The 17841-nt window shown below is 38.8% G+C and overlaps 1 protein-coding gene across 1 annotated transcript in view; it reads right to left on the bottom strand.

Moving 5' to 3' along the window:
• slc1a7b (solute carrier family 1 member 7b) overlaps positions 1–17841 on the bottom strand; it is a 39730-nt gene that overhangs the window by 3301 nt on the left and 18588 nt on the right. Inside the window, exons 3-8 of the mRNA XM_071487297.1 lie at positions 14273–14488; positions 5165–5207; positions 4802–5033; positions 4584–4683; positions 3780–4013; positions 2540–2734 (exon numbers count right to left, since the gene is read on the bottom strand). Of these exons, the coding sequence (XP_071343398.1) occupies positions 2540–2734; positions 3780–4013; positions 4584–4683; positions 4802–5033; positions 5165–5207; positions 14273–14488 (1020 nt within the window). The remainder of the gene's footprint in view (positions 1–2539; positions 2735–3779; positions 4014–4583; positions 4684–4801; positions 5034–5164; positions 5208–14272; positions 14489–17841) is intronic.

Raw genomic sequence — 17841 nt, forward strand, 5'->3', positions numbered from 1 at the left:
TTTTCTGTGTGGCGACTTGAAGCACAGGTTCACTCTAAACCCCACAGGACCACATCCAGGACCAGAGGGATGAATGGTCTTTAAGACTGCACAAATTAACTGTCTTTACACACAGTGGCTTTAAAGGGGAAAACCAAACCACACAATTCACACATTGGTCTTTTTTAGTGCTGTTAAGTCATCTGCTGGGGATTGTCAATTACTCTCAAACATAATGTAGCCCTCCTGTAGTGTTACTGTTCACAGAGACTGAGCCAACCTTTTACTGAGCTGACCTACTTCCTCCATGGGAGCAGCATACAGCAGGTAGGTTGTTTTGATGAATGCTTTACAGCAATTACTGATGGTAAGAGTTTCAAGGGAGAGCTGAGCACATACGCTTTAGATTAAATAAACAAAGTATTTTTTTCCTCTGAATTGGTTCATGCAATAGAATCAAAAGAAGACACAGGCAAATGTTTGTTTACAGCAGAATAAACTAATAGTCTCCACAGATACGCTGCTGATTAGACGCGTGTTCTGTGATGTTAAATGAGATGAGTTGAGAACAGCAGAGACCGTGTGTGGAGAGTGAACTACATGTGAGATCCGGTGCATATCCAGAGGCTGAGGACGGGATGATCCCACCCCTCATCACAGCGTGGTGGTGAGAGATGGTGGTGGGGGGGCGAGCTGGGGTCAGCGGTTTAGCAGTGGCGTGACTGGGATATGATGGTTTATCGAGGCCACATGGCTCTTTTCAGACAGGGATAAGCGGATATTTTCAATCTACAGTTGCTATATGGAATTATATAGAAAAAAACACACAGTGGTAAATATAGAGGAGGTTGACGACTAACAAAAGATGTAATAATCTAATATTTCAATTAACGTTTAGGCAAAATGGAGACACTCTTCACTTGAGAAGACACAGCCTTGCTCTAACAATGATGAGCCATCATAGTGGTCACTTTCTATTTTGTTACTACATGCGATTAATTGCTTTAACTTGTAACATCAAAGACAAGATAAAAACAATAATGGCATGATTGCATGTTACCATTAATATTCAAATCAAACAAAACTGAGTAAAAAGAAGTTCTTATTACATAATAAGGTTGGTATGTTCACGTTCACATTTCAGAGAAGATCTCCATATGTTATGTTTTATTTGTCCTTGACGGCACCAGGCAGGTCAGAAACTGGATGTGCCCCTCTAGTATATATGCCACCTCACTGGACTCAGTGTTAAAACAAGTATTTTTTGTGTGCACAGCTGATAGAACACACAAGAAGAAGAGACAGTGGAGATCCATTCCATGCATTTTCAGAATTTCTTGCATCTACACAATATTTCACAATATTAACGCACAATGGATCCTGCCTGACAGATAAGTGTACCTTATCCACACACATATTGCTTACAAGTTGTAATGCTACTGTCTGATTGCAGATTATTTTCTGTGCACTGTAAAAACAATACTGATGTGGTTTCTGTGATCTCTGCTGTCAGTTTTCTCTCCCAGCAGGCCGCTGCAGGCTCTTGATCACAAGCAGAGGAGTGGACCCTGACAGACCGAGGCACTGATTGATGTGGCAGTGGCGAAATACCTGCTGCTCCATACTTGAAAAATTACAAAGAAGAATGAAAGAGATCCTGTAAATATGTGATAGATAAAGGAAAATGGGTATTTCTCAAAATGTTGAACTATTCCTTTGACAACGCTGTAATTTTAGCATTACTGAGCAGAAGCAAGACAATAATGGGACATTGTGACCTAAACTGAAGAAAGTATTCATTATGTAATGTGTAAATATTCTCTATGTACAAGAACTCATTTTTTTTCTTTTATATTTTTTAGGTAATAGGAACCAGATGTTGGGGAAAAGCTGATTTTTCAAAAGTGAAATTTGGCCATTTATCTGGCCCTGCCTTCAGAAATATTGCGCTGTCAGTGAGACACCCTCAGATAAGACAATCATAAATATTTTCTCTCCCCCGTCTTTATTTCTGGGATGATCAGTTTTATAAGCCACCCTCTGTATCTACTGCTGAGCCTTGTCAAAGGTTTTCTCTGCTATGAGATTTAATCCTTAGTTCAAGGGCCCTTATTTTTTCAGCGCTGGTTTGTGGGCCTGAATCATTTCAAAAGCTGGTTCAGATGCACATCAGTGACCTTCAGCATATGTACAGTGATTTCTCTGATTGCTTGATGAAGGCCAGAATCTCACCAGCGGTTGCTGGCTCTTCTGCATCTGGTTGAAGGCTGGGTAAGTTGTAGTACATAACCTTTCTTTATTTATTTGTTGGGGGACATAGTGTAAGAAAGACCCAAAAGGTTTTCATTGATTTTCATGTAACTGTGAGTCTAAAATATCATCATATAAATCCAGTGTCTTTCAAAAATGTACAAATTCAAAGGAAATCTTTGATAAATTGCTAGCTTATCCAGTTCAAAGGATTTCATGTTGTTGATATCATTGCTTTAAAATCCCAAAGATATCTTTCCCATGTTAATGAGCTTATAAGCACAGATGGCATATAGCACAGTCCACTGACCTGATGGTGATGATCTGGCCAAAATCCAGCTCATAATTATTAACTTGGGCGATGAATATCGCTGCCACAGCCTCATAGAGAGCGGTGCCATCCATATTGATGGTGGCGCCCACGGGGAGCACAAAGCGGATGATGCGTCGGTCAATATGGTTGTTTTCCAAGAGGCACTTGAAGGTGATAGGCAATGTGGCAGAGCTGAGGAAGACAGAGAACAAGGCGGAGAGCTCAGAGCGTTCAAAGGTCAGGCGAAAAAACATTACATAACCACCTCCTGATTTCTGCTGGGTTTGTATATAAACAAGTCGTCATCATTTATGGTTTGCTGTGATGAAAAGAACAGCTGAAACTCTGCTGAACATGAAGAGATGCAGTAAAGTTTTACAAGACATTCAGCATTCACAGGTGCATTTTATTTATTTGAGCCCAGCACGCATGAATGTAAGATGACTGCCAATCACTTCAGCAGGCACAACACCATTATACCACAAGCTGAATACACACCTTCTCCAGTCTGCCTCAAAAACATTGCATTGAACTTTGCATGGAAACATTTCCTGAGGAGGATTTTCCAAAGTATGCTGGTGTGTTTTAGATTCCCAGTTTGCTGCTCTCCACCTTCCAGGCAGCCACTGGTTCTAATTCATTTCTGTGTGGGCTGAAAATGAAGCCAGTCTGACATGTAGCACAGTGGATATAATGTCTGCTATTTCTATTAAGGTGCAACACACACACACACACACACACACACACACACACACACACACACACACACATATATATATATATATATATATATATACAGATCCTCAAGTCTAACAGTAACCCTCAAACAACTATTAAAACTTGTGGGTTCCAGCATTTCGCTCCCAACGAAGCTGTCAAGCCCCACAAGGGGTCCCTGGTTTTGGACCTCATGACTACAGTAAAACAAGCACACACACACACACACACACACACACACACACACAAATGGATCAGTGCCAGTCTAATCAAATGTGCAGAATGCTCCTTTACATTCCAGCCCCCTCCCACACACGCCAGATGTTTTCTGATCTCCCAAAGTCCCTTTGAGGCTTTTTACGGTCACGATCCAGTTAACAGATAGGAAAGGAAAGGATCTGTGGTATAAGGGCTCAGAGATGTGTAATTTTGATGAAAAAATGAGAGACTTCTCTTTTCCTCTCATGGCACATCAATGTAAACAAAAACCAAGTTCAATGAATTGAGTTGTTCACTTTACCTGGAGGAAGTTGCAAGGGCAATGAGCAGGGCTTGCAGGATTCCCCGTATGTAAACGATGGGGCTCTTTTTGGTGATGAAGAAGTACATGGCAGGCAGGATGAACAGGCCATGCAACACCAGACCAAACACCACCGTGACAGCATAGAAACCCAGCTTCTTCCCCATGGCTGACGGATCACTCATCTCCAGGATCTTACCAGCCACCAGGAAGACAATGCCAAATGGGAAGTACCTGGATGAGGAGTGGTTCAAAGTCAAGTTTTTCATAGGTCATACGACTTCAGACTTGTTGACCTATTGATGGGTTTTCGAGAGACATAATCATGAGATCCTTTTACAAGTGGGGGGGTGCAAAACAAATCACAAACTGCTCAATTCTCAAAAGAAAAAGGTTGAAGATTGTAATGAGAAAAACCTCCTTTTCATCTCAGTGCAGCTCTAAACATTTCTAAAAATTAAGTGTCTACACAACTAAATTACAAAAGCAAATTGTTTTGTACCAAATATAACTGCGACCAGAATTAATTTTCTATCAACATATTGAGGATAAGTTGACAAGTCACAAAAATGCTGATACTCTTTATTTCCTACAAGCAAACATATTTGCTATTGCAGTTTAGCTGTATAGAAATGTAACGTCTAGGAGACATGAGAGTTCATTATTAGTCTTTTGTTGATCTGCTCAGAGTCCTGTATTTTTACATAAACAAAAACACCATTGTGACATTTTCAACCCCTCTGTTACAGATGCAGCCTGTAAAACCTTTTTATGGATTGGTGAATTTAAAATAAAAATCCTCACCATATAACAATGGCAACTATTCTAAGGACAGCCTCATTCAGACTCTGGCAGAAGTTCACCAAGGCGCTTCCATTAGGCCCCATCCTTCCCAACATAATGCCTGTGAAAACGCAAAGCATTAAAAATTTTTTAAAAATGTACAAAATTGTTTTAATTTGCAATAATACATTCTAGCTTTGAGGCCAGAATGTACATAACAGAATAATGCAGGTTTTTACCCATGGTTGCTGAAAAGATTACAATTCCAAGGACATTCATTCCATCACTTGTTCCCTCTCGAGTGCGTATGAGCACATCAGGGGGTGGAGTCAGATCAAGGGCAAAGTTCTGGATGTCAGTTCCATTATCGTCTTGGATGCCGTAGATGAGTGCTCGCCGTGTGGTGGACCCAGATTGTGCCTGACTCACTGTTGGCTTGGGTTTCACAATGTACTCACTGCTTGTTCGATACTATTGGCAGGAAATAGAAACAGAAGCAGACATTTTTTTTTTTTTTTAATTCTTAAACATTTATGTTCGTAAATCAAAGAAAAAAAGAAAAAAAAGAGCCTTTGTTTTTCAAAGGATATCAAAGGTCTTACCTGCTGAAATGTGGCTTGGACCAGGTTAGATGGGAACATGTTGCTGCAAGACAAAAATACACGTTTACTTTATGTGTCAAAAAGGTTGAAAATGAAGAAAGGAAGTAAACAGATACCGTGTGTTTCTGGAGGGATGAAGACCTCCTATCAGTTATAAATGTTGATATCAGTATACTGGGATTTGTCTCCTGCAAGTAACACTATAAATGCTTTATTTTTTCATATTACCAGGTCCGTCTTTACTAGAAAGCTGAAGAGATGTGTTATAGTTCCTTGCTTTGGTGTAAATAAAATTGCTGTAAGTCAGCAGCTTCTAAAGAAAACATGCCAGTTCTTTGAAAATAACTCGGAGCAGGAGGCTGCGACAGTGACAGTGACAGTGTACCTCTCACTATGGAAGCTCTCTCCAGGAGAGGTGGTGGAAAAAGAAAACAAACAACAAAATAAAATGAAATTATTGTATTTTAGCTGCAGACAAAATAACCCTCCTACTATTTCACTGTAATAAAATCAGGTGACATTTACCCTCATGTCTAAACAAAGCGAATCATGCTCAAACAAATTCTTCGCTTGCTGTTCTGACTGCAGCTGCTGCACTTGTGCAATACAGAAACTGGAAGCACCTATTCTGCAAGCTTGACCTCATATCATGCTCATAGTTATTTAGAAAACACTTTCTCATTTTTATGATATCCTACAACTGAAGACAAACAAGAGGCTGACTCAAACCAACAGCTGAAAGACTGTTTCATTGTCGGTGAAATCTGGTTTATTTAACCGTGACCAAAACCTCACTCTAACCATCTCCAAATCATAGACTGTGTATAAAAAGATTCAAATATCTTCAGTTGCCCAATCTAAACTTTGACTTTAATCCCACACAACTATGGGTTTGCTTTCCAAAGAGACATCCACTGCACTGTTCTCACCAGGCACTCTGCTGTTTGGAGAGAGGAGGAAAAGCTACATGAAATCTGACAAAAATGGCCGAAACAGGCCAATTTATCTGTGCTCCTGACTCTATTAGAATTACCACTGACTACACAGCTGCACAAACTAAAAACCTTATTACACACAAAGGTTTGTTACCTTTACATTGAAATATAGATCACTTACAAGTGGCACCCAGGAAAAGCCTGAACAGCTTAAAGGTAGATACTTAAAGGAAGGTTATGGAACTTTTAAAGAAGAAAAAACACAATCTTCCTCTCACAAATGAAAAGATACACGTATAAGCAAAAAGAAAACCAAAAACAAACAAACAAAAAAAACACTCTTAACATAATAATAACACAATTAAATACCCTGTTTCTAAAATACAACCAAACCATAAAATACTAAGTACTAGTAAAAAGTGTAATCTTAATCAAAGCATATGCACACCAAATACATACATTTCCTAAAAGGAGACAGACAGAAAAACATAATATAACCTATTTATCAAGGCTCCTAACTAAAGCTTTAAAAAAGCTAACAAAAAGCTATCTCTGATCACTAATCAGACAAAGTGTTGACACAGGAACACATTTGAAAAATAAATCCAAAACCCTTGTTTTCTTGTTGTCTTGCCTGGTCTGAATTTTATCCTTGTTAAAGAATCTGGATAAAACTATGACTGAAAACCTCAGACAAGAAAACAGCTCAGCCTCTAATCCAATACAGACTTTGTTTATGGAATTAAGATCCAACAGAAGGAAGAAAAAGAAGACAAAGGGAAAGAGGAGAAACAGAACATGATTCATAAGGAATACCTTTGGGAAGATTTAACAGTGCCAATAGCAACAATATCTCCTTGTCTTCCAGATCTAGTGCTGAGACAACAATGGAGGTCCATTTCATCAGATCAGAGGCCTGCACTACGAAGCAGGATTTGAGGTTAGCAAGGTAACTTCAGGTTTAACTCTGGGTTTTCAATCCTATGACGATGGTTCGCTTCTTACTGGGGTAAATCACCATGGTAACTTATGCTTAATTCTTAACCTGCTCCAGGGCAGGTTAACTTCAGAGTATCAGATTAAAACCCGTCAACAGCCCAACTACTGACCAATCTGATCAAAACAGAAACACAAAACAGTTTACAAGTAAGTGATAAATAACAACGAGCAGTAGATATTTTTAGAGATCATTGGAATCGTTATGCTGTTTCAGACTGAGCATGTGTCCACTCTGGTTTTAAAAGAGATGCTTCTAGCAAACAGAATTTATCACACAAAAAAGACCGTAATAACTATTATAGCTTCATTTTTATTGGACAATCATTCTTTAATCCAACAGGATTCCTGATTGTGTTGATGCTGTTATTCTCCTCTTCATCACGGCAGCTCAGAATAACATAAGGAGACTCTGTGACCATAACTGGAAATAAAAACTAAACCTCAGATGTCTTTCATTCATCTACATACTGGTAAATATTTCCCATGATCAAAAATGAACATTTCAGTCAGATTGACCTCATCCGACATGAGCTAGTTCTCTTCTCTTTTATCTGTGTCACATGTTCATAATAGTTTGTTCATCATCAGACAAAAGAGCAAAAATACTTAGTAAGAAACCTAATAATAATTCAAGCAGTTATTGGCAGCAGATCAGGAAAACCCAGGGTTAACTGAGCCAGTTGATAACCATCTTCGTAGTACAGATTATCCTGGACAGACAATGTCCAGTTAAGTCAGAAAACAAAGTAATCGTGGGTATGTTGAACTTGCTTCGTAGTACAGGCCTTTGGTGAGATAAAATGAGCTGACTGTCTGTAGTGACCTGACCTATGTTTTACAGAGGTTCTAGGATATTCCCAACCTACCATAACCACTTGAAACTTTACTTGCCTGAAAAACATGAAACATGAAACCAAAGAAAACTAATACCGTGCTTATAAAAGCTTAAACCATCCATTTGAGTGCAAAAGACTACTACAGCACTGGTCAGCCTACAGATTGAAGTGTCATATGTGTAAAATGCCAAAACACCCAATGAGTTTTTGGCATTGTTAAGAATAAAATGCTAATGCAAATGAGTGACTATCATGGCAGTAAATATATTTGCACCCAATAATTCAAAAGAAAAATGTCCCCAGTAACATGTAGTAAGAAACACCAGAGGAAGAGCTGTAAATCAGAAATGTTCTTTTTCTCCAGAAATATACTCATGCTAAGTGCTAAGTATTATTTTACTATAGTATGAATTCCACCAAATGGTGGCCCTGATACTCCATCATGGCATAAAGGGCGATGATGATGATGATGGTAAGTCTTTGAAAATATTTCTTTATCTAGCCCAACTAGTTAACTAGAGCAACTGAAGGTTTAGCACTAACAAGACTGGTTCAAAACCTAGTATATGGCTGAATCATGTCACTATTTGCATTCTGCACATTGTCAGCTGGTTTCATCCCTTTATCCGTTATGGTATAAAATATCTTAATACAGCCAAATTCCCAATGAAGCTGTTCTCATTTATATATTTTTCTGTTTGTAGTCAGGAAACAGAATAAATCTGAAATAATGACTGAAAGCTGCCCATTAAGACTACATGATAACCTGCAGTCACTTCCAAAGTGGTCAATTGAATGAGAGGCATAGTGAGAAGTGCCTGATCTTGCACTAACGAGCAATACTGGCAATAATACTTCTATGGAAAGTTGCTAAAGTTTATCCCAAAAGTGGCTAGATTTGTCACTCTGTGTTTTTTGGTAAAAAGTTGCTAAAGGGGTCTGATGCTTGTTGGCAACACTAACTGTGAACACTTCCCTGATAACATAATAGAAACAGTTCATGCCAATTCATGTCATAAGAGCAACGGCCAATGAAACAACATTTGGTCAGCTGACCAATGGTGTAACTTTATCACTCAGTCAGTCAGTCACAGACATTCACATTAGGGCAACTGAAGATCTGGTTATAGTATAAATATAGAGCTTATGAAAACATTGGTCCTGTGCATTGAATGACATAGTTAATCACCTTCATACATGGGAAGATCTTATGCAAAAGTGGTAAGGAACTGCACTGAAAGGAAAAGAAACACAGCCACGACCAGCAATATGAGAAAATACTTGCAAGTTCCAGTCTAGACAGACTTCTCTATGGCCACTACATGGCAATAATAATAATAATAATAATAATAATAATAATAATTACACAATAATAATAATAATAATAATTATTATTATTATTATTTTTATTATTATTATTATTATTAAATACTTAACTCAGGAATTAACTCCATTGTTCATCCTTGTGACTCAATTTTCAGCACAGACCGACAGTAAAACAGAATGACAAGCTGCACTAATTCATATTTTCACATTAACAACAGCTGAAATGACTATATAATGTGAAAGGTGTTAATTGTAGTGACAAACTACTAATTACAACCCAACTCTACAGTTCCCCTCAGCCCTATGAAGGTTTTAGTTTCTTTTAGCTAAACTTTGGTGTTTTCGTTCACTGTCACTGCTCTAATCAACCTTGTTTCCAGCAGCAGCAAGCAAAAAGCACTGATGGACCCACCCTTTGTGTTACCTGCCCCAAAACCAACCAGCACACAGACAAGTAAACAAGTGGTTGGTGAACATATTTTAAGCATCAAAGAGCCGCATATTTCCCTCAGGATTTGGTGGAGTCCAAAACAGAAATGGAAGAAGAATGCTAATGTTGTTCCTGATATCTAATGATGATCCTGGCAGCTGTTTGCTCATACATTTGCTATATCAACTACTGGATGTACAGTGATATTATGTCTGTGTTGTGTTTCAGCCTGGTAAAGTTCTCTCCAGACATGTTTTAAATTATGTAGAACTACTTGCTATGATTGATATTTTGTTTAACAATGTTCTCCCACATACATTTTTTTCTTATTAATCAAAAACTGGGGCTGGAGGCGCATTTACCCTTCCTTACTGAGACATCTGAAGCAGACTTTATGCCCCACCCACCACTAGTGCTTATGCTAGCTTGAAAGAGTGAAAGAGCAGAGTGTATCAAGATGGTCAGAAGAGGAAACACTGGAGGGACAACCAAATGTTTGAGCCTCAGTCAGACCCAGACCAGAGTTTTTGAGGAGTTCTTGAGGAGGTTTGTTAGCTTGTAACTGGCAGTGGCTGACACAGTGTTAGTGGCTGTGCTAATGCAAACTCTTACTCTTTTTACTGACAAGGTTTGGGTGATTGGTGAAAGAGAGAGCATAGCATATCCAGATAGTTTTTGTGTGCTCAGTCTTGTAATTATACATAAAACAAACACTCATTTGTTACCCAGTCCCACTGTTTATACCGACTACATCCTTAAGGTCACCTGTTGATGCAGGTTCGTTCAGTCTGCCGCCACAGCTCCGTACTGTCTGATTAATGGCCTGGACTCAGACTCATCCCATTGTTCCACCAACAGTATGAAATAAAACACTTGGACTAGACAAACAAACACATACTTACAGAGGCACAATGTATGGTTAGCCTTAACAGTTTTACTGGTAGTGGGACTAAGAAACTGAGTAAAGTCTCCTGTTAAAGAAGATTAAATGTTCTGCAGTCAACAATGATGGCATCACACAGCACAGGAACTGAAAAGCTTAATACGACCAATGTTTTTAATCCTGTCTCAGGTTTTGTGGCAAATCCAAACAGTCTGAAAAACTAGGATGCTGTGAAAATGACACCTGCTCCAGAAAGGTGTTTTTACTTGCTGACACTATTACTGATTTTATGTGAACATGAGAATTTGGTGGTATGTTTCACTTTCCATATGTACTTTATTCATATGGATGCGTTAGATATAAGAAGTTGTACTATAAGTATTTCAATATATAATGATATCTATTTAGGGCAAAATATAAGGGAGGGGGGGGCAAAAGAAATCATAATGTTATGAAACTCAGCTACAGGTATTTGGAAAATATATTATTTTGAGAATTTATGAAGATTTCTGTTTAAATAAACTGGGTGTCTGTGGCAACATTCCCAGAAAAAATGCTGAATTAAGTTGCTTCTTAAGCAAACTGAACATTACCTATTGCTGCACCTTCACACTGAAAGCATTTAAACGGCGAAACACAAATTTATTATATAGTGGACACAGGAAATGCAATGTGTTTGTCACTGAGCTTAGCACTTAGCACTATAGTTCATCAAAACTACATCGACAAAACAAGACAACGGTCATTTTCTGTCATAAATCAGTTTGAAATATTGCAGGGAATAATGGAACAAGAAGCAGCAGCCACAGTGAGCTGTTCGATGAAGATCCATCCATATACAGACAAACAACCAGCAACACTCACATTCACACCTACGGGCAATTTTAGAATCTCCAATGAACCTGATGTGCATGTCTTTGGATTGTGGGAGGAAGCCGGAGTACCTGGAGGGAACTCACGCAGACGCGGAGAGAAAATGCAAACTCCACTACTTTCATTATTCCCTGCTGCTCGCAGGCTCATGCTGTGTGCAACATAAAATCAGATCACAGTTTCTTACAGAAAGATGGAAAAAGGCCAGTTATTGCATGACTGACTTATTTATTAAAACAACAACAGTTTGTTCTGCTGCTCCCAGAACTCTGGGACCTATGGTATCAAACCACATTTGCTGTTACCACCAGTAACAACAGCCATTGCCAAATCCAGAAGATGTGCACATTTACCAGACAGCAAGGATTTTATGACATGACTTGCACTCTGGGCCTCTTGGCCTCTGTTTTGATTCTGACTGCAGTTTTTTCTTAGAGTGTCTCCCAAAAGTCCCACAACAATAATCTCCACAACAATGTGGGAGTGCAAAACTAAATCCCTGACATAACCCCTTTAAACCTGTGATAATGTGATGCTGCTGTGCAAACTACACAACTTCACAATGATGATGAACCCTGTACTGAAGTAAACCTTCCTCATTTGGACTCATTACTGACGCGCTTCTCTCTCTCTCTCTCTCCTCCCTCCCTTTTCATTTCAATTCAGTATCCTTTATTGGCATGAATATCAGGTGAACAATACTGCCAAAGAATTAGGAATAATACAAGTCAACAATGAGATGAGAAGAGAAACACATATACAGATATATACGTACAACATGTTGAAACTTGAGGTAGATGAGCTACAACAGCAGAAGGCCACATGTTCCACCCCTGTCAGCCAAGAGCAGAAATATGAGGCTGCAGTGGACAGAGGTTCAACAAAACTGGAGATTTGAAGACTAGAAAACGCAGCCTCGTCTCATGAATCTGGATTTCTGCTGAGGCAGAATATGGTTTGGTCAGAATTTAGCATCAACAGCATGAATCCATGCATCCAACTTGCCTTGTGTCAACAGCCCAGGCTGGTGGTGCTGGTGGTGTAATGGTGCAGGGAATGTTTTCTTGGCACAATTTGGGTCCTTAATACCGATCAATCATAGTTTATATGACACAGCCTTTCTGAGTTTTGTTGGTGACCATGTGCTTCACTTTAGGGTCACAGCTTACACATCTCCTACTGGCTACATGCGGCATGATAATGCACCATGTCACTAAACAAACGTTGTCTCAAACTGGTTTCATGTACATGACAGTGAGTTCAGTGAACTTCAGTGACCTCCCCAGTCTCTAGATCTGAATCTGAATCACCTTATTCTGTATAATAGGAGATTGGCAGTGCGAATGTGCGAGTGACACATCTGCAGAAATGATGTGACGTCAGCATGGAGCAGATTAATGTGTATGTGTGTATATATACACACTCTGGATCACTGTCCTTGCACCTCATCCTCTTTTGATCCCCTCCTGTAGGTCCCTCTCTACAGAATTTAGTTCTATACATCACCCTTAAACCTTGACAACACAAATCCCCTGATGCACAGAAATAATCTGTGTAAAGCTTTCATTGTTTTCCTGAGGATAGTGGCTCACTGCATACCCTCCCATACCCTGTTTGTTCTCGGCTAAGTATCCTCTCCCTGATGTGAAACTGCAGACCAGCTAGCAACATCTGTGCGGAAGTCACTGATTAATGGAACAAAGACACTTGACATGGTGGATGTGGACTTCTTCTGCTGCCACATGTGGCCATGAAAAGGTTTTCTTTAAGGGGAGGCAGTTAAAACAGCATGTGCTCCATGTGGCAGCCGGTGACCATAGTGACACTGAGCACTTCATCTCTCTTCTTCTCTTATCATTATCACCATCATTATTATTTCTATTCATTTTTCTGTTGTTGTTAATAACATTACTACAACTATAGGTATCACTGTTATCATTACCATTCTAACTGGTATGACAGTGCTTTAATACTCTGTTCCTGGTTTCTCTCTTCTCTCCCCCCTCTTTCTCCACTCTCCTCCGTTTGTCTCCTCTAAACCACACCAGTCAAGGCACCAGTCAGTCTGTTTCCTCTCCACTGTCACCAAGTGCTCACTCATGGTGGGAACTGTTGGGTTTCTGTTGATAATACTGTTAGGCAGTGGTTCCCAACCTTTTCCAACTTATGGGCCCACTTGAAAATCTCAAAAATGTTGGCGGCCCACATCTGACCCCATAATAATACAGAGGCCAAATAATAGGTTCTCAGTGCACTTTTATTTCAATGATTGAACTTTCAAGATTGAACTGAAAATGTGGGGAAGCTAAACTTTTCTTCTTCTTTTTTTTGTTGATAGATGACCATCTGTCTCCTGACTGTCTTTCATTTTATGTCTTACTGTTGCTAACTAGCTATCCATTTTGATGCTCCATTCTTTGCCATGGATGTAATCTTTTAGCATATGATGTGGTTGGAAAAGTGATCAGTGACAACATAATAGTTCATATCATTGGCTTATCACAGTGATACGCCTTTATAGTTTTTAAACCTTTTTAAATTTTTTTTTTTTTTTTAAATCATGTCTTTTCAAAACACACACACACACACACACACACAAACACACACACACACACACACACACACACACACACACACACACATATATATATATATATATATATATATATATATTCATTTGGCACCATATAAATAAAATTGAAATTAATTGATTTGTATTGAATTGAATTGAATGCATAAGGTTCATATATGTTGGAATCATGAACTAGAGAACAGCTGTTCATGTTGTGCACATATTTAGTCAGGCAAATATCATGGTGGTCTTACCGGATGAGGTCCAGCAGAGCATCAGCAGAACTCATGATAGGCTTGCCACTGTCCTCTGAGTCCTCTTTCTGGGCTGCACCACCCGGGTGGATAATGGAGACCATGATGATCCCCACTATCACGGCCACAAAGGTGGTCCACAGGTAGTAAGACACTGTGATCAGACCAAGCCGGCTGGAACACTTTGCGTCAAGGGCAGCCAGTCCTGACATCAAACTGGAAGATGAAAAATTTTTGTTAGACACAAGTGTGATTGATTCTCTGAAAGTATCTGGATAATTTAATTATTTTCATAATGTAACCTTTGCAATTTATAAATAAGAAATCCTTTCTTTTGTAACCATCCTTAAGTACTACTTCCTTTCCTATGCTTTCCACTTTGGCAATAATGATATCTAAAACCATGCACCTCCAAAACATCAACTTGTCAGCACAAAACAGAGAAGAAAACATTTCATGAGGCCAAGTGTTTGGACAATATTACCAACCAATACAGAAGAATGCAAGCCCTTAAGCCCTAAACCTTATCCAAAAACACAACCAGGTTCATTTTATAACTCTATTGGAATTTTCATTAATATTAATTTTTACAATATTTTCATCAGCTATTTGCCCAGTTATTTAATTTCTGAGCACTTTAAGACCTTGGGACTTGCTGTGAGATTATTTTCCCTCTTGCAGTTTCCAAGGTGAAGAATTATCTCTACATCTACATTTACATGACTCCATCTGCTGAGGAAGATAATGTAATATCATCAAACGCTTCATATCTAAATGGACTTTGAGATGAGATTGTTTCTGAACTGCTCTTTCACAGATCAAAAAACAGAGTTAAAACCTTGACTGGACATTCATGATTAAAACAGTGTTGCCTTTTTAGATGTTAAGCACCTAAGAAGTCCCAACAAGTCCTCCAAACTGAATGACCAAATCTGTTATTTGTCCTCTTATTCTCTGCAATGACAAAGAAAAGTTTTCTTATCTGATACCTTTATCAGCAGGACAGCTTAAAGTGTCTGTGCCTTCCAAAGCTGTTACAAATTACTGTGGAAAGTGATCAACATCCACACTGAAAAAAATGAAGCCAAAACCAAAGTGTCAAAAACTGCAGTTCCTCAAGTAGCCACTTGAGGCTGACTCCAAAAATGAGTCAATCCCCATAGACCCTCATATTAAAATGCCCATCTTTACAGCAGAAATAAACATGTTTACAGCCTGACACAAAAAGTGGTTTTGGTCTGTCTTGCTGCTGCACAGATTGGCTCATAGTTTAAATTTTATCTAGGCATTAAGTTATGCTTAATTGAGGGCATGAAGCTTTCAGACACAGGTGAGTGGGGGCACCTTTGCCACAAATCTGCAAGCACGAAGTCTCTGCTCCACACACGCCTCGCCTTGTTACCCATTTTGGGTTAAGCTGGGAGGAGCCCACTCCGAGCTTCGACGCTGCTCTACAGAAACCTATGGGTGACGTCATGGAGGCTTCATCCATCTTTATTTACAGTCTATGAAAATTATCCGTTTAATGATGTGCCGATGCTATGGTTAAGGCTTGGTTAGGTTTAGGGAAAAAAAATCCCAAGTTAGGTTGATGGAAAGATCATGGTTCAGACCTCCTCCTTACTCTGTCGCTCCATACCATCACTTCACCTCCTCCCTTGCTACTGTTAGAATAACTACGACTGTGTGGGATGAAACAACTGATGCTGTCGCTCTTTTTGGGAGGACAGTTATGAAGCGCTTTCCTTTAACCCTCTCAGAAATGTGCCACCTTGTGGAAAGAAAACAAACAGCAGCAGCATCTTAGACCTGGAAATGCACTTGTTGATGTCGCCCCCTTCAGGCAAAGAGAGTGATAGTTACTACATTAACTTTTGCATTTATAATAGTTAATTTAATTATTATCTTTTATGGCAGCTCTTGTCTTTGAGAGTACTTTTCAAGATTTGACAATAAACACACCTCTTGTGCCTGTGCTTGAATATCCTGAAGATACTGTACTCAAATAATTCAGCTTGTGGCTGTAAAACACACAATTTTAGTGTCTGAAGTTTTTGGAAATTAATGTGTTTTTTCTTGCAAAACATCAATGAACTAGGCATAACATAATGACTGGACATATTAGACATAAAGCCAACAAATTCTATAACATCCATGTGTACAGATCAGATATTCAACACCACAGACAAAACTTAGTAAACCTATGCTAACAATCATCTGGGACGGTTTTCTTTTCTAAGTTGTGAAGGAATCGACAGAAACCCATCATTCATTTGCTATTTTTGTATTTTTCAAATATTTTCCTCAAGAATAATTTCAATCTATTGCCTGTTTTTTATTCATTCATTCAGTTATTCAGTGCAGCTCCCTAGATGTCTCCCACTCTTTGCACTGCAAACAATACTTTTAATAAATGATATTGGGCAAACACATTTCAGAAAACTGTTGGCTTCTTCAAAGACAGAGAATTCAAAGGGGAAATCTGAACTTGTGCTGCTGCTGCTTCAAACCCAGTAACTAATTCATATGATTGATTCTCACTACCTGAATGTTTCAGAGATAAGGTAGAATGTTTTTAGTAACCACAAGAAGAGCTACAAGTAACTTCTGGTACAAGCAGCATTTCAATATCACATCGCATCATGGTGTTTATTCGATTACTGTTTTAAATGTAAGTATCAATGCTTGATACCTGCTGCGCACACACACACACACACACACACACACAGAGCTATAAACTTTAATAAATGCCCACGCCGTTGTTTCTTTACTTCTTTTTTTAGAGGTGTGGGAGAGACGTTTTTCTCTAAGTTGAATATGTCAATTATAGAGGTGAAAACTGAAGCACACTGAACATCAAGAGTCTCTTTATTAAACGCGAAAATGAAATTTCCTCAGTGCAGCATCTATAATTAAGATTATTTTTGGACATCAACTTTGTCACTTCAATAAGGAGATCCATTTTTTCCCCTCATTATCAGCAGAATCATACAATCTAAGAAGCACCAGGGTTTCATTAAGAGACAAGGGCTGCTGACTGCTTTTAAATTATTACATCAGATATAGGCTAAATATAGTGTGCCACCCATAAATATAATATTTAATGCCAGAGTCTGAGGATCCAGGATCAGATTTTTGATAAATAAAATCTAGTAGAGATACATATGCATTAAAGAAATAAAATCTTCTATCAATGAAATGTTCCATTAATGATTTTGTATTATGTGCTTATATGCAAGTGTTTTACTAAAAGTGTTTTACAATGTGCCTCTCAATTATCCATGCAGTCACACTCGCAAAACGCTGGCCTAACGATTGGGAGCAATTTGGGGTTCAGTGTGCAGCTCAGTGAAACATGTGGGCGGGAAGAACCAGGAACCAAAGCGTTATTACAGTACCTCACACCTGTAAATGCTATAATCATCAGAAATATTAATAGTTGCCACATTGCGTGACTCCTCTCTCTCCTGTGATGTGCCGCTCTTTAATTCACTCATTGAACTCATTTTTAAATTTGGCATACACTGATTGAGCTGCCTAATGCATGACTTAACTAGAATTGCACTCAG

The sequence above is a fragment of the Trachinotus anak genome, unplaced genomic scaffold, assembly GCF_046630095.1.
Source record: "Trachinotus anak isolate AG129_WGS33_773 ecotype Australia unplaced genomic scaffold, CSIRO_AGI_Tana_v1 ptg000010l, whole genome shotgun sequence".
NCBI classification, from domain to species: Eukaryota; Metazoa; Chordata; class Actinopteri; order Carangiformes; family Carangidae; genus Trachinotus; species Trachinotus anak.